At 41.7% G+C, this 23,807-nt stretch overlaps 2 protein-coding genes across 7 annotated transcripts in view; one reads left to right on the plus strand and one right to left on the minus strand.

Annotated features, from left to right (window-relative positions):
* Nucleotides 1–2,255: 2,255 nt before the first annotated feature.
* On the minus strand, nt 2,256–13,049 carry smim20 (small integral membrane protein 20). Its single transcript, XM_080189202.1, has 3 exons — nt 12,899–13,049; nt 6,966–7,022; nt 2,256–3,571 (listed from the first exon to the last, which is right to left on the minus strand). Exons 1-3 carry the CDS (start codon nt 13,005–13,007, stop codon nt 3,534–3,536), a joined length of 204 nt encoding a protein of 67 aa, XP_080045328.1. The 5' UTR covers nt 13,008–13,049; the 3' UTR covers nt 2,256–3,533.
* Nucleotides 13,050–20,194: 7,145 nt separating this feature from the next.
* The window catches only part of LOC145343191 (protein sel-1 homolog 3-like), a 77,819-nt gene continuing 74,206 nt past the window's right edge, over nt 20,195–23,807 (plus strand). For 5 of the 6 annotated variants that reach the window (XM_080189216.1, XM_080189234.1, XM_080189262.1 and 2 more), the window contains exon 1: nt 21,328–21,751. In XM_080189216.1, coding sequence (XP_080045342.1) covers nt 21,653–21,751 — 99 coding nt within the window. In that variant the 5' untranslated portion in view covers nt 21,328–21,652. Of the gene's footprint in view, nt 20,271–21,327; nt 21,752–23,807 lie in introns of those variants that run through there. The other variant, XM_080189225.1, reaches the window with a different exon arrangement.

Consider the following 23,807-nt stretch of genomic DNA (forward strand, 5'->3'; position numbering starts at 1 on the left):
CACTGATACATCATATTGACAAGGCCTACAAAAGATTTATCCATTCGTGAACCTGTCATGGGCATCCCGCCAGGGGTACAAAGGTGAGCATGGCTCCAGGGGGGGAGAGGGTCATGGCCGGGCAGTGCCAGGTGCAGTCCCATAACATCAGAAGGTTATGTATGTGCAGTGAGGAGGAAAAGATCATTTAATGAAGGGGGAGGAAATGCTGGTCATGAAGATTGATGGGGGAAGTGGAGGATACTTGAGTTTAGTGGAAATGGGGTGGGTGGGAGAGACTGATGCCACCATTGATGTGGGTGTGTTTAGGCCTCACCCCTCCAAATCACTGTGTGAATTTCTTTTTGGCAATGTGTGATAAGAACAGGCAAGAAAGATTGCTTGTTTCTCTGGAGAGAAACACAATGATTTTCAGACTGTAAAATTCCACTCACTAAATAACTGAAAATCTTTTCTTTATAAATGGTAAATTCTGAAAGCAACTTTTAGCTTTACTTCTTTTCCCCCGATAGACCTCATGTCATTTGTAAAACATTATGCTTCCATTGCAGCACTACAGAAATGCAAGATAGACATTTCACCTCTCAAGTCTATTTCACCAATTAGACCATAGCTGATCTGCATCTTATCTGCATTGGTCTTCTAGCTTGTGATATCCTTACTTAAAAAATATATCAATATCAGTTGTGAAATTTTCAGCTGCCCTTAAATGTTTTTTGGAGGAATGAGTTCCAAATTTCCACTTCCTTTTATCTGAAGAATCCTTTCTGACCTCACTCCTCAATGTCCTACTTAGAATTTTAAGTTAATACGCCCTGGTCAACTTTCCCACAAGAAGAAATAATTTGTCTTGAACACCATATCAAATCTTCATATTGAACAATCCAGTTGCATCACTTGATCTTCTAAACTCAAGAGAATAGAAGCCTAACTGACCTACACAACTATGTTACATAGTTTCAATCAAACTATAACTTTGATTAAACAGAAATTCGACTTGAATCCTCAACATTTTGACTGTGACCAACTCAACCACAGCTGACATAACCAGGATGAGCATTTTGAGGTGGGGTTGTGGGGGGGGAAGCAGGGCAGGATTAATGCTTGAGCTGCTTTTCTGCTGAATAAGTCATCCGGGTTCAGACAGTGCTAAATGTCTGCCTAGTTATTACTCTGGTGGTTTGAGACTCTAGGTGGATGATAATTAAAGGTAATTTAACCCTTTCAGCCACAGTATTATTCTGGTAAAAGTGTGCTGGCCAGTATGACCTTCCTGAAGTTTCATGTTCCCAGAACCGAAATCTGTGGTCCTGAGGAGGTCTAAGCAGAGCTTTGAAGAACTAACCTAATTTCCAACACCCTTGAAATAACAACGATGTTTGTTATCTATACCCTAGTGTTTAGTGGTATCTGTACACTGACCCTCAGTCTCTCTACTCATCTAATATCCAGCTTCTCACCATTTTGAAAATACTGATCTTTTTCTTAGGTCCTTGCAGTTCTCAACTTTGAACAGCGTCTACCAGTTTTGCCCGCCACCAGCTACAAGTCCATTGACTTTGACAGCACTGTCAGCAAGCGGGATCATAAGATCAGTGTCTTACAATTTTCTACTCCCATCTTCACAACTCACTTATCCAGTGAAAACTATAAAACTTTGATGATGTAGCCTTCTCTTCCCCTGCACACAGAATGCCAGCTCATTTTTTTCACCGATTGCAGCACGATGCCCATCATTCTAGACCAATGCCTGATAATTCCAATTACCACACTATCACTTTCAGAGACTGAATTTATCTTTAGCAGCTAGAAATCCTAGGTCCAGGTCAAATCGTCAAAACTTTTAGCAGCAAGCATTTCAGTCACAAATAGCATAGCGACTCTTCCCTCATAGTGGACTTAGTGGTCTCAGAACAGCTCCCCCTAGTGTTTTAGTTTGGTATACTTTCCTACATCTACCTAACTTTAGCTTTGTTGGTTGAAAGCTGGTTCATGATGAGGTGGAACAGCAACAACGTGGTTTCAGTTCCCATTCTGCTGAAGTTATTCATGAAGGGTCGCGTTCTCAACCTTGCCTCTCGTCTGAATTACCACCAGTCAGCTCTCCCATTCAAAGGGAAATGCAGCCTAAGGTCATCTGGGACAATGACAACCTTCCTTTCACTAATATACATGGGATAATATAATCATGCAATATGATTGTGATTATTTCAGCTAAATAACATGTTCTATTACAAATGCACAACATTCAGGTGTCATGGATATGAGAGGCACTTTATTGTTGATGCATACTAGATACAAGACTCAACAGGCATACATACATATATATATATATATATATATCACACACATTAATTACAAAACTAGGCCACTGGATTTGGATCCGACATAGGCTCTTGCTGAAATTTCATTTTGGTTAAATAAATTGAAGGAATTTTAAAATAACTAATTAATTTTTTTACTGTACTAAGTGACTGACAGCCGCCAGTTCCTGAAACCTGCCATCCTGGTGTTCTAAATTGTAAGTTTGTTTTTTTTTATATACACAATACATTTTTATCCAAATTGCTCCTTGAAAACCAACTGTGCACATTTGTAAATGAAAATGTAATTATATAAACCATGTTGAGCATCTCTCTGCAGCAAAGGAATAATCAGGGAGTGTAACCATAATATATTTTTCATTCAATAAAAAGCATCACAGCAAACATGCTTTGAGCAAAACACATGTTCAAGTAGTGTATTACGAATAGAAAGTACAAGTAGGAGGTCAATTAGAAAGACACAGCACACATCCTTGCTAAATCACAGCTTTTCCTTTAATTTGACACCCCCCTCCCCCTCCATGTGAAACAAAAAGAAAACCTGTAGATAGGGAAGCTTTGTAATTTTATAGAACTGTGTTCTGCTGCATTACATGAACTTCACCCTCTAACATATTCTCTTACCTGATTTATTTCATAAATTCTTATTTTAATTACCTGCAAGGTTTTAAAAGAAATCTGCATAAACATGAAACTTGAGGATTGTTGCTTCTCCAAGATATTTGTAGGTTTTTCGTGACTATCATCGGAGTATCTATTGGAACCTATTATTAATCCTTAAAGCCTCATCATATTAAAGTTCTGTTGTTTATCAAGACAAGGACTGACAACTTTAAGATTTATTATGTACAGTGACCTTACATTTGTGGTATGCTGTAATTATGACAAATATCTTGATAAATTTGTGAACTTGGTGAAATTAGCACAATTTTTAAATGCAAGACATGGTCAAAGAAAGAAAAAAAACATACAATGCTTTTACATTCACAAAGTTTCAGAAAACAAGTTGTACTTAGCTCTGACTACATCATGTAGGAGAAAGTCACAACAATTCAACACTGAAAAATGTGAGGAATTTAAATGCAAAAACACATTTCAAACAGCATAAATCTTTGCTATAAGAGACAAATTCTTTTCCATGTCACTCGAACATAATTGGCGTAAAATAGTCCCAAAGGGATTCTTCGTAATAACTGATCACTCACGAAATTATTTCCTATTAAAGGGGTCAGACCAGACTTTCATTCCTTAAATAAAATGCAAAAAGTTGTCAAGTAGGGATAGTGACAAATTAGGATTTACTCTCAATGTATTCACATTCATGAGGAAACGCATATTTAAAATATGAACTACTTTTCGTGAAAAGAATTAAACTTTTGTTGTCAAGAGATATCATGCCAAGAATAAATCATGGATACAGTAGCACTGTGGTAATGTTAATGGACTAGTAACCCAGAGGACTGAACAAATGATTTAAAGACATGAATTCAAAGTCCATCATAGCAGCTGGAAAATTGAAACGGAATTAAATAAGTTGGAAATTTAAAATAAAAAACTGGACTTGAAATTGCTGGATTGTTGTTAAATTCTATTTGGTTCACTAATGCTCTTAAGGGATGGAAATTTGCATTCATTACCTGATTTGGCCTATATGTGACTCTAGAACCACAGCAATGTGCTTGATTCCTAACTGCCCTGCGACATGGCCTAGCAAACTGCTCTGTTGCATCAAGCCTACTATCAAAAACTTTAAAACTGGATGGATCACCTAAGCGTCACACACAACAAATGCACATCCATCTCCTCACTAATTTGACTTGTGACAAATTTCAGCCAATGCATGGACTCAGCCATCACAATCTCTGGGTATTGTCTAAGAGACCTGCCTCAAAGCAATGTAGGAAAGTTTGTAGTGAAGAAGATATAGAAAGTTTGCAGATGGAGGGCTCAGTGAGTGGGAAAATATATTGGCAGACAAAGTATAATGTGAAGTTTTCATTTTGGCAGGAAGAATAAAAAGGCAGAATATTGCTTAAATGGAGAATGGCTGCAGAATGCCAACGTGGAGAGGGATCTAGGCGTTCCTGTGCAAGATTCACAAAACGTTAGTATGCAGGTATAGTATGTAATTAAGGAGTCTAATGGAATGCTGTGCTTATTATGAGAGGAATTGAACATTAAAGTAAGGACGTTATGCTTTGACTATACTGGGCATTAGTGAGACTGCATCTTGAATATTGTGTGCAGTTTTGGTCTCATTTAAGAACGTAACTGCATTGGAGTGGCTCAGAGGGGTTTGCTAGATTGAGGAATGAGCAGGTATCTTATGAGGATAGGTTGGAAAGGTTGGGCTCGTTTCTACTGGACTTTAGAAGAATGAGGGATGACTTGATTTGTGTGTACAAGATCCTGAACAGTGGTTACAAGGTGGATGTTGAAAGGATGTTTCCTCTTGTGGTGAGTCCAGAGTTGGAGATTTAAAAATTTCGAGTTGCCCGATTTTGGACTATCTGCCTCAGAAGATGGTAGAAGCGGGGTCACTGAATATTTTTAAGACAGAGGTAGATTGATTCCCAATCCAAGATTATCATGTGTAAATGTGAATGTGGAACCCAACACAAACAGACCAGCCACAATCTTATTGAATAGTGCAGCTTACTCAGGGAGCTGAATGGCCCACTCCTGCTCCTATTTTGGATGTTTGTATGTCAAATGTGCAAAAGGAAACCCTTTGCTGGCCAGAACCTCCCTCAGCCAAGTATTCCCCCATATTAAACACCACGTGAAGGAAACATTGAGGGAAACAAGGGTACAGAATGTTCTAAGGGTGGAGTACTTTAATTCTATCAGTGAGGGTGGCTCAATAGCACCTGTATTGACTTAGTTGGCCAAGTCCCAAAGAACTGTTAGACTGGGCCTGTGACAGATAGTGAGGGAACAAGGAAAGCACAAGGGGAAACTTACTCAACTTCATCCATCTATCTGATGCAGACACATTTGTCCCTGAAAGCATTGGTGGACGGTGTAGATGGATCTTCAAACTGACCCTTCATGACGAGGCACTATCACTGTGCTAAATGGGATAGCATTTGAAATAACAACTCAAAACAGAACATCCCTGACATGATGTGGACCTTCAGTAGAACTGTATTACTCCAATCTTTAGTGTCATGACCAGTACATGCCTCATGCTACCATTACCATCAAAGCAGAGAATCAATCCTGATTCAATGAGGAGTGGACAAGTGCATCGAAGAGTGGACAAGTGCGTCCAGGAGCAGCATTAGGTGTAGCTTAATATGAGATGGCAATCTGGCAAAGCTACAACACAGAACTACAACCTTAAGTAGCAAAAAAAAAGTTATGAATAAAACTAAGCGATTTCATAACCAATGAATCGGATCAAAACTATGCAGTCTTGCCACACTCTCCTTAACACTAGAGTCATAGAGGTTTAAGCATGGAAACAGGCCCTTTGGCCCAACTTGTCCTTGCCGCCTTTTTTCTTAAAACCCCTAAGCTTGTCCCAATTGCCCGCATTTGGCCCATAGCTCTCTACGCCCATCTACCATGTAACTGTCTAAATGCTTTTTAAAAGACAAAATTATGTCTGCCTCTACTTTACCTCTGGCAGCTCGTACCAGATACTCACCGCCTGCGTGAAAAAAATTGTCCTTCTGGACACTTTTGTATCTCTCCCCTTTCATCTTAAACCTACGTCCTCTAGTTTTAGACTCTCCCTATCTTTCGGAAAAGATATTAACATTCTCGGTGATCTATGCCCATCATTATTTTGAAGACATCTAAAAGATCACCTCTCAGCCTTCTACGCTTCTACCTTCTGCGGTCCAACCTTCTACTATCAGTATACTTGCACCATAATGATCTGAAGAACATACGGTTTAGGAGTATATTCTGGTCCAACATCAGGACTGCGGAACATGATTTGTTTTAAATGAAAGTAAAAAAAATCCTTTCTTCTCATATGATGCATGCAGTTACAAAGATGCCAGCATGTTCTTTTACAGAGCACTTGAACTAAACCTTTTATGTATAGAATTCACCAAAGTGTTCTGTTTATTGAAGACTTCCATGTAAAACTTTTTATTGTATTGGCACCAGTTATGTCTGTGGGTAATGCCATAGTAGGAATACTATGGTATTCAAAGCTATGGGCACTGCAGCTTATTACCTGGACTGCAGGGTCTGTGTTCCACAAACTATTTGGAAATATAAGTATTTGTAGCCCAGAAACAGAGGACCACTTGGATTTCAGTTTACAGAAGATATTGATGTACTAAGACCTAGTGTGTCTGCTCCTTGGTTAGTAAAAAACATTAATAATCGTTTGAGAATAATGGGTTAATTGGATATGGTTTTCAGCATACTGTCAAAGTAACAAAGGTCACAGTATTTTCATCTGGCATTTGCGCTTTTTTTCCAGGAGAAAGGTAAAAAATTTAAGAAAAGCAAAACAATTAGTAACTTAAAGGAATAAAAACAATTTACTCATAATTGTTTGCAGACTTATGAAATTTTACTCAGTAAACATCGTCTATTTTAACAAAATACTTTAAAGCAAAAAAAATTCCAAATTGGGTTTTATTCCTGAATTAGTATAACATTTGACTTAGCACCAACCTCCTGGTTGAATTTCCTCTTGCTTTATTCCAGTTCTGTTCATCTTTTGTTCCTGCCCTGTTGAAAAGCAATTGTGTAAAGTAACCATGATGTATTCATTCCAAAACAATAATGGTCCACTCCTGTTTCTGTATAACTGCAGGGCTTACTGTGAAGAAGAAACATTGAGGAACAAGTAGTTTTACAAGATTATGAACAAATATCATCTGAACAGACTAAGATCATGTGGCTGGTAGGATTAGCCCAACAGTCAGGATAACAAAATAATGACTTCACCTGCATTATATAGCTACCATTAATTTTTTGTTCACTTTAGCAACATGAGGGAAAAATATCTGCTTTCATGAGAGATTTATTGGCAATATTGCCAAAATCTTCAAATTCTTCTTAAATACAGGGCTGATGCCAGAAGACTGAATTTAGCAAATGCTTCACACTTGATCAAAAAAAAATGGGATGGGGGGGGGGTGCAGAAAGTTATATTTGGCAATTACAGGCCAGTCAGTTTAACATTAGTGAGGAAGCAATTAGAAATAATTTAAGATAAAATTAACAGCTATTTGAGCAAAAGGAAAGCCAGCATGAATTTATTAAGATCAAATCATATTTGACTAACTTGATTTTCGATGCAGTTGGCACTGTGCTTTTTTAAAATTTGCTTGGGCGGCTGAGAATCACTGGAAGGACCAGCATATATTGCCTAACCAACGGTTGAATGTGGCAGTGAGCAATCCAAGTTTTATAGGTACATCTAATTTACTGCTAGGAAGGGAATTCCAGGAATTTGACCCAGTGATATGAAGTAACAGCAAGCAGGATGGTGAGAGATTTGGAGGAAACTTGCAGGTGATGGTGTTCCCATGCATTGGTTGCCCTTGCTCTTCTAGGTGGTCATGATATGGAGATGCCAGCTGAGAAGCCTTGCCCTTCTAGGTGGCACAGGTCACAGATCTGTAAAGTGCTGCTGAAGTCAGCCTCTTAAGGTTAAAGTGCTGTTGAAGTAGACATGGCAAGTCATTGCTGTACATCTTGTAGCTGGTACACACTGTTGCTGCTGTACATGTGGTGCAGGGGGCAAGTGTTTAAGTTGGTGAATGAGGTGCTGATCAAGAGTCTTTGTCCTAGATGGTGTTGAGCAAGCTTCAATCATCAAAGTAAGTGGAGAGCCATCACACTCCTGACTTGTACCTTATGGATGATGGACAAGTTTTGGGGAGTCAGGAGGCGAGTTATTCGCCAGAGAGTTCTTCATCTCTGACCTAATCTTGTAGCCACAATATTTATACACTATCTCCAATCTACACAAGATAGCCACTAACACCTGTCCACAGTTATGCACTGGTCCACCAAAGTGGAAGAAGAGACAATGTAATCTAATATTCTCAGCAACTACAATCCATTTACGTTACTGGAAAAGTGAGACTAATTTCAGAAAGAATGGCCAACATAACAGCAGTGAAATATCCCAGGAAAAGATTTTACTTTTCACACCTGCAAACACTCCCCTTCCAATCACCTACAGAAGGAGTTTCCAAAATCCTTCAGTGCCGGCCTGGGATAGAGATTCGCCAGATTTTCTGCTCCCACTCCAGGACCAGTGATAACTGCACAAGTGTCCTGCAGAGCATTGCACACCCCTGCCGCTGCCCCCCCCACAACCACCATGAATATGCCAGCTGTTAACCCAGGCCTATCATCAGCACAAAAACATAGAAATTAGGGGTAGGCCAGTTGTGTTGTAGGTAAAATGTTAGAATCTGTCATCAAGGAGGAAATAGCGAGGCATCTTGAGGGGAATTGCTTGATAGAGCAGACGCAGCACAGTTTCGTTAGGGGGAAGTAGTGTCTGACAAATTTATTGGAGTTCTATGAGGATGTGTCTAGGGCGGTGGATAGAGGAGAGCCGGTGGATGTGGTGTTTCTTGATTTTCAGAAGGCATTTGACAAGGTGCCTCACAAGAGGTTATTGCAGAAGGGAAGGGGGCATGGATTTGGGGGTAGGGTGTTAGCGTGGATAGAGGATTGGTTGTCAAATAGGAGGCAGAGAGTGGGGGTTAATGGGTGCTATTCGGATTGGCGGTTGGTGACTAGTGGAGTGCCCCAGGGGTCAGTGCTGGGGCCTCAGTTATTTACCATTTATATAGATGATCTGGGGGAGGGAACCGAGTGTATGGTGTCAAAATTTGCTGATGACACCAAGATTGGTGGAACGGCAAATTGCGCAGAGGGTGTGGAGAATCTGCAGAAGGATCTAGATAGGCTGGGCGAATGGGCCAGGAACTGGCAAATGGAATTTAATGTTGGCAAGTGCGAGGTGGTCCACTTTGGTAGGAAGGACTATTACTTACATGGCGAAAAACTGCAGCAGGTGACGGTGCAGAGGGACCTCGGGGTCCTTGTGCATGAGTCACAAAAACCCAGCCTGCAGGTGCAGCAGGTGGTCAGGAAGGCTAGTGGGATGCTGGCCTTCATAGAGAGGGGGATTGAGTATAGGAGTAGGGAGGTCTTGCTGCAGCTGTATAGGGCATTGGTGAGGCCGCAGCTGGAGTACTGTGTGCAGTTTTGGTCGCCGCACTTACGCAAGGATATTTTGGCCTTGGAGGGAGTGCGGAGGAGGTTTACTAGGCTGATACCGGAGTTGAGGGGGTTGAGCTATGAGGAGAGGCTGAATAAACTAGGCTTGTACTCGTTAGTGTTTAGAAGAATGAGGGCAGATCTCACTGAGACATATAAGATGATGAATGGGATGGATAGGATAGAGGTGGAGAGACTCTTCCCGCTCAGAAAGGACAGTAGGACTAGGGGGCACAGCCTCAAGATAAAGGGGAGGCGGTTTAGAACGGAGTTGAGGAGGAACTTCTTCACTCAAAGGGTGGTGAATCTCTGGAATTCTCTGCCCGTTGAAGTGGTGGAGGCTGCCTCGCTAAATATTTTTAAGACACGGGTTGATGGGTTTTTGATAAGCGAGGGGATTAAGGGTTATGGGGGAGGGGGCGGGAATGTGGAACTGAGCCACGACAGATCAGCCATGATCTTACTGAATGGTGGGGCAGGCTCGAAGGGCTAGATGGCCTACTCCTGCTCCTATTTCTTATGTTCTTATGACTCTTCAAGCCTGCTCTGCCATTCAACGTGATCATGGCTAATACCACCCTTGAAGCCTTTAGAGTCTAGAAAGCTATCTCCTTCTTAAATATATTCAGTGACTTGGCCTCCACAGCCTGTGATAGAAAATTCCACATGTATCTCATCTGTTGAATGAAGAAATTTCTCATCATCTCAGCCCTAAATCGCCTACCCCATGTCCTGAGACTGTGACCCCTTGTTCTAGACACTCTGTCCACACCCCCTAGGCAGAGGAAACAACATTCCTTTATCCAGTCAGTCCAGCTGTGTTAGAACGTTGGGGGCAATTCTCCCATCCGGCTATGCTGCTTTTGTAGCACAGCAGGCCAGGAGACTCAAGCGGAAGCCATTTTGCAGGCTCCCCACTGGACGCCACAGCCTCCAGCAGCTAGATTCTCGGCATTGTCAGCTCTGCTCTGATTTCTGGCCCAGAGCTATAAATTATGTAGATATACATCACCATCTCTTTAAATCTCATTAGTGGGTCCGCTAGCCTCTCCTTCCCCCTGCCAGAAGTGGATTCATTCCTATTGGGTTTAGCATAGCTCCCCACGTGGGAAACATCGAGGCTAGACCGGGCATTTTCCGGGCGTCGCACAGCCGGCAATGCAGGGATAGTGGGGTTGGCCAGAAATCAAAAGGCTGGCAGTGTGGGGCCACTGTGCCCATGCCAATCTCTGCTATGAAGGATCAGCACATTACAGTGGCCCGCTCAGCACTATGCTGCCAGCCTCTCCAGCAGAAGAGGTTCCCGCCCCCAACTCTTCAGACTGATTTACACTACAGCATTCTATAGTGCACAGAGTGTAGAAGATTCATTTTGAAACAGTGCTGAAAAATCAGTTTTTTCAAATTCAACACATAGAATCTTTTGGGGGGAGAATTGGCCCATTATGTTTCAGTTAGATCCCCTAAATTCTTGCAAATACCAATGAATACAGGCCCAGATGACACAATCTCACCTCTTACAACAATCCTGCCACCCCAGGAATCAGTCTGGTGAATTCCCTTTATGGCAAGTATTTCCTTTCTTAGATAAGGAGACCAAAACTGTACACAATACTCCTGGTGTGGTCTCTCAAAGGTCCTGTACAGCAACTGTGACACATCCTTGCTCCTGTATTTGAGTCTGCTCGAATGAAGGCCAACATACCATTTGTTTTAATTGCTTGCTACTTCTGCATGCTTGCTTTCAGTGGCTAGTGCACTAGGACACCAGGTCCCATCAACATTTCCCAATCTATCACTATTTAAATAACACTCTGCTAATCTGCTTCTACATCCATAAGTGGATGAATTCACATTTATCCGTGTTATATTGTATCTGCCACGTATTTGCCCACTCACAACTTTTCTAAATCATCTTGAAGCTTCTTAACATCCTCATCACTCATCTTCCCACCAAGTTTCCTGTCATTCCAAATGTGGAAATATTACCGTTGATCCCTCATCCAAATCATTGGTATATATTGTGAATAGCTGGAGCCCAAGCACAGATACTTGCCGGATCTCATTATTCATTGACTGCTACTGTGAAAAAGTCACATTTATTCCAAGACTCCTTGTCCTGCCTGTTAACCAATTCTCAATCCATGGAAATATATTATCCCCAATGCCATTTTAATTTTGCACACTAAACTCTTGTGGGATTTTATCAAAAACTTTCTGAAAATCCAAATACACCATATCCACTGGTTCACCCTTACCTATTCTAGCATATATCCTCAAAAATCTCCAGTAGGTTTGTCAAACATGGTTTTGTTTTCATAAATCCATGCTGACATTTTCCCTACAGCAGCATAGGGTGCAGCAAATGCAGCCTTTTCCTGGCGGCTTCATGACATTTCTTTCTCCTATGCTCCAATTATTAGTTGGTCAACATATTCATTCTGGTGATGCATCACTGCCTTATATTCCAATTGGAAAGCAGAAAGATTTATTAACCAATTAGACGATTTCAGACTGTCAACCAAACAGTCCCCACCTCCCTACCCAATCCGCTCTCGTATTTTCAATACCTTTACATCTGGTAAATAAATTGAGGAAAAAAAATGTCCTGATGTCATTCTTCACCATTGCACAGAGTCCTAGAGATTGATCTTCAGTCCCTGGGGACTCCAGGCCAATCCTGGAGGGTTGGTGATCCTCCACTCCACTGATAAGATAGGATATGGGGTCTGAAGCTAAGCTCAGCATCCAACAAGGGACTGTAGTCTCCCACTGTTTGCAAGACTGAAAACACTGGACTTGCTGTCCTATCAAGTTACAAGAAGCAGTGGGTTAACTCAGGCTGAAAAAGTCTGAAGCAAAAAAAAACACAAAATACTGAGAATGCTGGAAATCAGAAATAGAAAGAACAAAAATAAACAAGTGTTGGAAAAATACTAAGGATCTGTGTAGACAGAAACTGAATTGACCTTTCAGGTCGATGAGCTTTCATGAGAGCAGGTCTGACAGGTTGTGGGGTCATGTTGTGGAGATGCTGGCGTTGGACTGGAGTACATACAGTAAGAAGTCTCACAATTCTAGGTAGACAGGGGTTGGTTTGGGGGATGCAATGTTGGATTGTGTGTGAGGGAGAGTTTGGGTCAGTTACTGCTGGTCCAAACCGCTGTTTTTGAATTAAACGGTCGGTGGACCGGATGATAGTCACGTGCTCGTAGACACCACCTTGACCCTTCACCCCAAGACATTAGGGCCACCCACACCAGCCGGCAGGGGCGGACCCAATGCACTGATCAAAGCAGCTCTCCAGCCAGCCGGGCTCCGCGCCATCCCCCGGATTCACTGCCTCCCCTCCCACTCACTGTATTCCTCGGTGTAAAACAGCGGCCGGAAATAGATGGGGTAAAAGGCGGCTCCCACAACAGCGGCGAAGCCCCCGAACAGTAACACCGCCCGCGAGTTCCTCGACATGGCGGACCCCAGTGAGCGGAAGCTGCTCCGTTAATCACTTCCGCTACCAGTGGCGTTACGCGTGCGCGTAATGGCTTGTGACCTTATGAAGTCGTGACGCCATCTTTGAGACAGGCACCTGTTTGCCTAAATGGAATCCGGTCCATAGCACATGTAGTTGTTGTGGTCCAGGTGCCAGCCTTTCACCTATTGCCTAACTACGGTGGCACAGTGGTAATACTGCTGTCTCATAGCGCCAGGGACCCGGGTTCGATTCCTGTGCTTGGGTCACTGTCGGTATGGAGTTTACACATTGTCTGCGTGGGTTTCCTCCGGGTGCTCCGGTTTCCTCCCACGCATCAAGAATGTGCAGATTAGGTTGATTGGCGATGCTAATTTGACTGTAGTTTTAGGGGAATTAGCAGGGTAAATATGTGGGGTTACAGAAATAGGATGGGATTGTTGTCAGTGCAGTCTCAATGGGCTGAATAGCCATTCTGTAGGGATTCTATACTTTTCTTTTTCAAATATATACCTAACTCCATTTTAACTAATAGTCATATTTTGCCTAAGTGGCAACTTACAAAAATGCATTTGGCAAGCTGAAACATGAGGAGATGATGAACACGTAAGAGTATCTTGACCTTGATAGCAAAGATTTTCGAGTGATTAGAATTTTTTATTGGGAACAAACTGCAACTGTACATTTGAACATGATCTAAGCGATTTTGAGAAGGTTAAAATGGGGCTCAGACCAGGGCAACTACCTATTGTTAAAAAAAGTAAAGGACAGCCAGCATAAGGGTCTGTGGGCAGGTGGTGAGGAGAGCTGTAGCGTGTGCTGTCAGGACGGTGAGACCAGGGAAAAGGTATCTCCACTGCTGTGTGAGCATGCAAACGGGAGAAGATTGGGGGCTGCGCATGCACAAAATATGAAGATTCGAACTTACGGGACCTTCCTTAGACCATAAGATGAAGAGCACAATTAGGCCATTTGACCCATTGAGTCTGCTCCACAATTCAATCATGGCTGATATGATTCTCATCCCCATTCTCCTGTCTTCTTCCAATAGCCCTTGAGCTCTTTATTGATCAAAAACCTGTCTATCTCTATCTTAAAGAGTGTCAATGACCTGGCCTCCACAGCCCTCCATGGCAATAAATTCCACAGATTCACCACTCTCCGACTGAAGATATTCCTCCCTCATCTCAGTTTTAAAAGAGCATCCCTTCACTCTGAGGTTGTGTCCTCAAGTTCTAGTCCCTCCCACTAGTGGAAACACCCTCTCCAATTCCACTGTATCTGGGCCTCTCAGTATTCTTTTGATTTGATTTGATCTAATTTAGTTTTGTCACATATATTAGCATACAGTGAAAAGTATTGTTTCTTGCGCGCTATACAGACAAAGCATATCCTTCACAAGAGAAGAAAACGAGAGAGTGCAGAATGTAGTGTTGCAGTCATAGCTAGGGTGTAGAGAAAGATCAACTTAATGCAAGGTAGGTCCATTCAAAAGTCTGGGAAGAAATTTCTAGAGTACGTGACCTCAGACTTTTGAATCTTTTTCCGGATGCAAGAAGGTGGAAGAGAGAATGTCTGGAATGTTTGGGGACCTTAATTATGCTGGCTGTTTTGCTGAGGCAGCAGGAAGTGTAGACAGAGCCAACGGATGGGAGGCTAGTTTATGTCATGGATTGGCTACATTCATGACCTTTTGTAGTTTCTTGCAGTTTTGGGCAGAGCAGGAGCCATACCAAGCTGTGATACAGCCAGAAAGAATGCTTTCTATGGTGCGTCTGTAAAAGTTGGTGAGAGTCTTAGCTAACATGCCAAATTTCCTTCTGAGAAAGTAGAGGCCTTGGTGGGCTTTCTTAACTATAGTGTCGGCATGGGGGGATCTGAACAAGTTGTTGGTAATCTGAATACCTAAAAACTTGAAGCTCTTGACCCTTTCCACTTCATCCCCATTGATGTAGACAGGGGCGTGTTCTCCTCTATGTTTCCTGAAGTTGATGACAATCTCCTTCGTTTTGTTGACATTGAGGGAGAGATTATTGTTCCCACACCAGTTCATCAGCTTCTCTATCTTATTTCTATACTCTGCCTCTTCATTGTTCGAAACCTGACCACTACAGTTGTGTCATCAGCAAACTTGAAAATCAAGTTGGAGGCCTGTTATGGATGATCATGGAGGAGGTGTTGTTGCCTATCCTTACTAATTGTGGTCTGTGAGTTAGAAAGTTCAGGATCCAGTTGCAGAGGGATGAGCCGAGGCCCAGGCCACGACGTTTGGAGATGAGTTTTGTGGGAATAATGGTGTTGAAGGTCGAGCTATAGTCAATAAATAGGAGTCTGATGTAGCTGTCTTTGGCATCTAGGTGTTCCAGGGTTGAGTGCAGGGCCAAGGAGATGGCATCTGCTGTGGACCTGTTGTGGCGGTAAGCAAACTGTAGTGGATCCAGGTAGTCTGAGAGGCTGGAATTGATTTGTGCTATGTCTAGCCTTTTGAAGCACATCATAATGAGGGGGCAGCAGGCTCAGATAGGGGAGCATCTCATAAAATATGGGATGTTTGGTGATCATTGGCCAGACACAGATATGTTTTCTTGCCAGATTTATTCAATTTGTATAGTGAAAACATTTTTAGAGAGTTTGGAGATATTCCTGTGTTATTAATTGGAGGTTACATCATTAGTAAGATATGACAATGACACTTCTTATTGTACTGAAGAGAATATGCAAAAGATTTTGGATAGAATATTGAGTGAATATTAGATAGAATATTGGATAGAATATTGAAAGAAGAGCTAAGCATAACTTCTAAGAAAACAAAATGTCTAAAAATGCCCAAAATAAAATCATACTAGAACATAAGATCAATGTGAAAACAGAAAAGGTCATACAGGCAGGCAAAGTTTGCTACCTAGGAAATCTGTTAACATCAGTCAGAAATTGCAATCAAGAAGTAATGTAAAGGATTGAAAAGGCCAAAAATGCATTTTAAAATTGAAAAGATTATGATCAACCCAAAAATAGCCATGGAAATAAAGCTGAGAATCCTGGAATGCGACATCACAGGGGTGGCATTGTGGCACAGTGGTTAGCTGTGGCTTGGGTTTGATTCCTGGCTTGGGTCACTGTGTGGAGTTTGTACATTCTCCCTGTGTCTGAGTGGGTTTCCTTCTGTTAAAGATGTGTAGATTAGGTTGGTTGGCCATGCCAAATTGCCCCTTAAGGTCTGGGGGACTAGCTAGGGTAAATGGGTTATGGGGACAGGGTGGGTGGGATTGTTGTTGGTGTAGACTCATTGGATCAAATGGCCTCCTTCTGCACTGTATGATTCCATGATAAACAGCATAACACCAATTTTGACATACAGAAGGGAATGTTAGATTATCAGTGAAGTGATGCAGAGAAAAGTTGGGGTTGTAAAACTGTTTTTTAGGCAAATGATGAAGATATCTTGGACAAGTCACACTATCAATGAAGTGTTGCTCATAATATCTGAGCAACTCTGCTGACCAAGATCAGGAAGAGACAATTGGGATTTATTGAGCAAATAGTAAGAAATCATGGTTTTCAAGGTCTGATGCTGAAGGAATAGATTGATAGTAAAGAGTCTTTTTAAAAAAGAATCTCAAATTGGAAGAATGTAACACCAATGAAGAAGATCCATGTCTCCAAAGCAAGATTAATATGGAGATCCATAGATGCCAATACTCCATGCAGGATATACTTCACATGTGCTCACTTCTCAGTCACTGAGTACAACAATACAATATGTACTTTTTTGCACTTACCCCCTCTCAATTGATCTACGCTTCTATGATGATAGGCAGAGGCCCAGCTAAAAAAGGGAACTACCACTCACAGCAAACAGGCAGAGATCCTAAATCTAGTGCCAGCATTCAGGGAATGTCTATCAACACTATCCATGCAGCACTTAGTTGCCAAAAATAATTCGTCAGATACTAGAAATCCAAGATGGCATTGGAGCGAGGTGACTTCTTGCAAGCTGTACCCAGCATACCTTCTAATTCCATTTTTTTACTTTCATTCTATGCTTCTAAAACTTCATTCTAGCTCTTTTAGACTCTCAACAATAACACACCCTAGCTATGACTGTAATACTACATTCTGCACTCATTTCCTTCTCTATGCTCTATATAGCATGCAAGAAACAATACTTTTCACAGATGATACATGTGACAATAATAAATCAAAATTGTCATCATCTGTAGACCAAGCAAAATCCCATTTTTTAAAGAGGAGCTCAATTAATTAAAAAAAAAGGAAACTTGCATAATAATTTTGTTATGAGCATCTGTTAAACATCACTACACTAGTTCCTGTGGTGCCCACAGATTGTGGAAAACTTCAAGCATACCTGTCTCCACCTAATGTTTCTTCATGGTTACCTGGACTGCAGAAGATAGGTAGCCAGAACAATCACCCACGGACGGCTTTCACATTCCTACCTACAGATTGTCCCTAGGTAAGGCCCAGAGGTAAATTTATGAAATACCCTGTTTCTGCAGAGACTGGGGGCAGGGTGGGGGGGGTGGTGGTTGCATGGTGGGGCACTAAAAAACATAGAGCTGAACTGGGCCCAGAAGTTCACGAGTAATCCCTTCAATACAGGGAGGTGGACTTCAATCTTTCACGTTGGACTAACAAATGAAAAATGATCTTGTCAAGACCTGTTCACCTGAAAATCTTAAAGAACTTCAGTGCAACATTTGCCACCTCATATTCCCAATGTTGCAGAGGAATCTTTCTCGTAAAGGTCTCTCAATTGAGGTGCCTTACCTCCTTGGGATGGCAAGCGTATGTCCAGATGGGAACCAGAAAAGAGATGGAGAGTATGCAAATAAAGCTCCTACAGGGAATCCTGCTGTACAGAATGAAAAAACATGAAAGGAATTTCTGCGAGAAATCTCAAATGCCTGTGGGAGATTTTGGGACCTATCACTAATAAGAAATTCTGTACAAAAATGGGGTATGTTCAGACAGGATTGCTGCATATGGTTGAATTTCCTTGTCATATTTTGTGGGGTCAAAGCCAAGTATGACTTTTAACACCTTAATGGCTTTAGCTATCCAGGGGCTCCCAATCAGACTGCCAATATCCCTAAATAAGGAAATATTAGGACTGACTAAAAGCTTGGTCAAAGAGATGGATTTTAAAAGAAGAAAAGGAGATCGAGAAGTTTTAACATGAGCAGGATTAATGACAGGGCAAATGGATTGGGAGACACACAAGAAAGCAGAGTTGGAGGAACATATAGTACTCAGCAGGGTGTGGGACTGGAGTAAGTTACAGAGATAGGAAAGGGTGAAGTCATGAAGTGATTTGACCATGAAATTGGGGATTTTCACTTTGAGTGATAGTGTCAGTGAAAAGTCAGTGAACAAAGGGATGGTGGGTGAGGGGAACATAGTGCAGGGGAACATGGGTGAGGAGGGCATAATGCCCTGGTTGGGGGGGGGCGGGGGTACAGAGGAAATTCATTAGGGATGCAACATTTAAGTTATGAAGAGAGGTTGGATATGCTTAGGTTGTTTTTGCTGATGCAGAGAAGACTGACGGGCAATCTGATTGAGGTATACAAGATTATGAGAGACATGGACAGAGTGGATGAGGAGCAGCTGTTCCCCTTAGTAGAAAAGTCATTCATGAGACAATATACATTCAAGGTATGGGATAGATTTAGGAGGATATAAGGAACAACTGTTTTACCCAGAGGGTGGTGATAGTGTGGAATATGCTGCCTGGGAGGGTGGTAAAGGTGAATTGCCTCACATCCTTTAAAAAGTATTTAGATGAGCACTTGGCACATCATACCATTCAAGGATATGGGCCAAGTGCTGATAAATGGGATGAGGTGGGAGTTGTGCAGACTTGAAGAGCCAAAGGGCCTCTTCTGCACTGTACGATTCTATGATAAGACCCAGGCAGCTGGTATTCGATGAGCTCAAGTCTATAGATGATGGAGGCTATGAGACTACACAGGGAGTATTTGAATAATCAGATTTGGAGATGACAAAATCATGGATGAGGTTTTCCATAGCACATGACGTAAAGCAGAACTGGAATCAGGTGATCTTATGAAGGTGGAAGCAGGCAGTTTTTGTGATGGTTTGGGGTTGGATGCTTGACCCTTTACCATCACCCTTCCAATTGTTTGGGCCCCTCCTTTACTTGTTCTTTCTTCAGTTTAATACATTGTATTCACTACTCATGAGAGATCAAACACAGGTTGTGGAGGATGACTTCCACTCAAGTCATAAGCATGACTTTAGCTTTTGGTAATCTATTATTTTAATTCTCTGCGCCACTCCTATGCTGACCCCTCTGTTTCAGCCATCTACATTGTTTTAGTGAAATTCAAAGTAAGCTTGAGGAACAGTACTTTATCTTTCCATAGACTCTTTATGGCCTCAGCATTGAGTTCAACAATTTCATCTGCTCCTGTTTTTCACCTTTTGCACTCTCATTAGACCAGTGTTTTTTGTTTATTTGAACTATTGCCATTTTCTTTTGTCTTGTGCATCTTCCTATTTTTCATTTTATCTCTCCTGCCTTACATACCTTCACAGACATTCCCATTTATTCTTATGCCTTTTCCTGCCTCTGTACTTGCTTCAAACCTGTTACATCTCTATTTTTTTTTTCAGTTTTGAGTCAAGACCATCAACTTGAAACATGGAATTTGGGCTGTCCATCCCGACTGTCTGCCCCTCTACGTGGCTACATTCGTGGCTGGGTGTCCCTGGAGAGGGAGCATGCGGTGTCTGCGGGCACAGTCGAGGCCTTCCGTGCCCGTTGGGCACCACAGGGGCTGAGGTGCCTTATAGACCCCGACAATCACATTTTGATTTGACGTGTCTTAAGTTTCCTTTCTACTTTTTGTTTCTGTTTGGGCCGTTCCCCCTCCTTTTGGGGAGCTGCCCCCTTTTTCTTTGTCCGATTGTAATTTAAGTTTGTTTACTTGGTTCGACCCGAAAGACCGAGGGTGGGCTGTGTGTATAAAAGGTGAAACATGGAACTTGGTTTTTCTCTTCAGAGGTGCTGTCCGTTCTATAGAATATTTCCAACATTTTCTGTTTTTCTTTTCAGATTTTCACCTCTGCAGTTATTTTTGAATTTGCCAATTAAAAGTTTAATGTCTGGATTGTTTATTTTTGGTTAAAGATTCATATGAACCGAAATGTTGGCTTCCTGGTTGCGAAACTCGATCATAGGATCAGTACTTGGCTCTGGCAATAGTTTTGAACTTTTGGTAAGCAGCAGAGTTGTTTCTGCTGATACTGTATTCTGCTGATATTTGCACTAAATTATTTGTTTTTAATAATTTGCTCTGAAGAAGTCACACAGCCTCGACACTTTAGCTCTATTTCTCTCCACTGGTGCTGCCAGATCTGTTGATCTATTCCCAGAAATTTCTCTTTTATTTCAGAATTCCAGCATCTGCAATATTTTATTTTTATTTTAATAGCAAGTTTTTAAAAGTAACAATCTTAAACTAAAACTTGTAGATCGATATTGGATCACAACGTTCTGTTCTTTCAATTATTGTTCCAATAAATCTGAAGAATTAACTTAATCAAAAGTATTTTAAGAACTGCGGTTTTTGGATTGGTTTATTGAATAAAGGAAAACAGAGAACAAAGCCTGCTTAGATAAATACAGCCGCGGAGGGTTGTTTTCGTCAGTTTGCTATTTTGTGTATATGATAATTCACTCGAGAAAGCTTGGCTTGAGGAATTCAACTACGATGATTTGATCAAAGTAGTGGGCGATGACAAAGAGTAAAACAAAACATTCCTTAATTAATCCTGTTTGAGAATTGTGTTTATAGCTATGTGGCAGGACTTGAATGAAAAGTTTTCTGATGCAGAACTAATATCTGTAGGAAACGGCAGCACAATTTACCGATTCCTTAATCTTGCCTAAACCATGTACAGACATATAATAGAAATGTTGTTCTTGAAAGTAAATGGGAAAGCTCTTAGCTCATCGCTACTCCGAGGAGGAGCATACGATGAAATTACACACACACACATTCACTGTAAAAGCACAGGGCTGCAAAAATCTAGACATTTCAATGCCACTTGTATTTTAACCGCCAGGAGCTTTTACTCCAGCAGGATGCGGCTGGATCTTCCAGGATTATTCCACCAGGATGCGGCTGGATCTTCCTGGGTTTCTCCTCCAGGATGCGGCTGGATCTTCCTGGGTTTCTCCTCCAGGATACGGCTGGATCTTCCTGGGTTGCGCCGTCCCCGCAGCTCCCATTGGTGCTGCGATTCCCGGAAGTATCTGTGGAGGCTCCACGTTGGACTGTAACCTGGTGTTGTGAGGCTTCTTACTGAGGCTCCACGTCCGCCAGAAGCAATAGGAACACCTGCCGGTGCTGCACTCCCAGCTTGTGGCTGCTTCAAGTTTGCTCCCAGCCTGGGACGGCAAGGAGGGTGGGCGTCTGGTTGGATAGCCCAGGTTAGGGTCTGTTTAGCCACTGGACTATTTTCTTAAACCTTTACATTGATTTGTATTTATTTTAAAAGTCTTGAACTACTGGCTGTATAACTCGCCCTCAGTCGGCATGATCAAAACGGTGGTTAATTCGAGGATATAAAAACAACAAATGGAACCTACAAAGTGATGGAAGTGAAGATGATGACCAGACTGTTTTTGAAGTCCACCTACAGGAGGATGAGGAGTTCCCATTTGCTACCATGCCTCGGTTGGTTAGTCATCCTGGTAAGTGATGTTGAACGGAGACGGAGCGGCATGCTGATGGCAAAAAAGTTACTGTTTCGACACGTTACAATTGTCCTGAGCTTTTAAAAAGTTTATTTATTTAGTGTCACTTAAGTAGACTTATGAAAATCCCCAGTCGCCACACTCCGGCAGTACACCGAGAGAGAATTTAGCATGGTCAATGCACTTAACCAGTGCGTCTTTCGGACTTTTGTGTTAATCATGACCGTGAAGCTGTTACCATTCATTGTCATTACTGTGAAATTTACAGCAACGTGTATCTGCACATGCACAGTTAAACATGCAGGTGATTACTGTTTCTCCATTGGGTTCACTGTGGAATCCTCCCAGTCAGCTAATGAAAACTTGCCTTTTTTATACTATTCGCCTGGCTATAAAAATCTTTGAAAACGTTATGCCTTTTCAGCAGCACAGGCGACCCATTTTGGGAACCCGTACCAATGGACTCATGACAGCCTCTGGCCTGTAACTATGACTGCCATCCTTGCGGAGGGATTGCCCCTTCAAGAATCTTATTCTTTCATGGGATATGGTCATCATTGGCAAGGCCAGTATTTGTTGTCCCCCTGCTTGCTTTTGAGAAGGTGGTGGTGAGCTGCTTTTTAGAACCACTGCCGTCACTTTAGTACAAGTACCCTTACAGCGTTGTTGGGAAGAGAGTTCCAGGATTTTGGTTAAGTGACAGTGAAGGATTGGTGATATGCTTCCAAGGCAGGTTGGTGAATAGCTTGGAAGGAAACTTGCACCTGATGGTGTTACTATATATCTGCTGCCCTCCTCTTTCTAGGTGGTAGAGGTAATGGGCCTGGAAACCTTGGTAAGTTACTTCAGTACATCTTGTATATAATAGATACGGGTGCCACTGTGTGTTAGTGATGGATGAAATAAATGGTGGATGGCAGGTTGATCAAATGTGCTGCTTTGTTGAGCTTAAGTTTTGTTGGAACTGCACTCTTCCAGGCATGTGGAGAGCATTTCGGTGCACTACTGACATCTACTATGCTGTGTAGATATTGGGCAGGCTTTGGGGACTGAAGAGGTGAGTTACTCACAATAGAATTTCCAATGTCTGACCTTCTCTTGTAGCCACAGTATTTATGTGGCTAGTTCAGTGCAGATTCTAGTCAATGGTAACTCCCGACTGTTGATAGTGGTGAATTCAGCAATGATAAAGGCATTTAATGTCAAGGGGAGATGGTTAGATTCTTGCCTGTTTGAGGTGGTCATTGCCTGACACTTATGAGGCATGAATGTTACTTGCCACTTATCACCCAAGCCTGAATGTTGTCCAGGTCTTGCTGTATATGGACACAGATTGGTTTACTATCTGAGGAATTGCAAATGGTACCAAATATCAAGCAACCATCAGGTCATTCAGTAGTAACTATGACTTTGGACATCATTAAAATATCTAGTTGTATCTTATTTGATCAGATGTAACTTTTGCAAGAGATTTTAGAGTAAGGATTATGGAGAAAAAAATGGAAGTTCATGTTAATTCAGTGTTTTCCAATGACTTCCATGAGTGGGAAATCACTGAAAGAAACTTCTGTACTTTTGTATGAAGTTATTACCAGCTTCCCAGGAAAATGATGGTCAACACTGACAATTTTGCTATTATTACAACTGAAAAATCTGGTCCATGATAACTGCAGTGGATCTAATTGTTACAAGAGTAGAGAAAGGTGTCATATTACCTCTTTGCTTTTATGCTCTAGACTTGTTTATGAAACCAAATATCCTATATATGTTATCAACTTTTCCTCTACTGTTTAAAGATTGCATGTTTGAATCTTTAAACTGTTTAAAGTTTTGCCGTTTTAAACCTTTTAAAGATTTGCTATTTAGAATACATAATCTGCTATCATTCTGCTCCTAAAATGTATCACCTCATATTAAATCCATCTGACATCTATCTGCCAAATCCATTATTCAAAATGTTGTTCTTGTATTTGCAAATATACAAACAAATATGTTCTTTCTAGCAGAGGGGAAACGTTTCCACATTATATTCCATCTGACAAATTTCTGGCTA

Source organism: Carcharhinus amblyrhynchos, chromosome 1, assembly GCF_965287045.1.
Source record: "Carcharhinus amblyrhynchos chromosome 1, sCarAmb.v2.hapA, whole genome shotgun sequence".
In the NCBI taxonomy this organism is placed as follows: domain Eukaryota; kingdom Metazoa; phylum Chordata; class Chondrichthyes; order Carcharhiniformes; family Carcharhinidae; genus Carcharhinus; species Carcharhinus amblyrhynchos.

Excerpts from the sequence above, each read along its gene's own strand:
- smim20 (XM_080189202.1), bottom strand. The coding sequence starts at position 13,007 with ATGTCGAGGAACTCGCGGGCGGTGTTACTGTTCGGGGGCTTCGCCGCT. Across the intron at positions 7,023-12,898 it reads GTTTTACACCGAGGAATACA|GGCAGGAACAAAAGATGAAC; the intron begins GTGAGTGGGAGG and ends GCTTTTCAACAG. Across the intron at positions 3,572-6,965 it reads AGAGGAAATTCAACCAGGAG|GAATGAAAGTCTGGTCTGAC; the intron begins GTTGGTGCTAAG and ends ATTTTATTTAAG.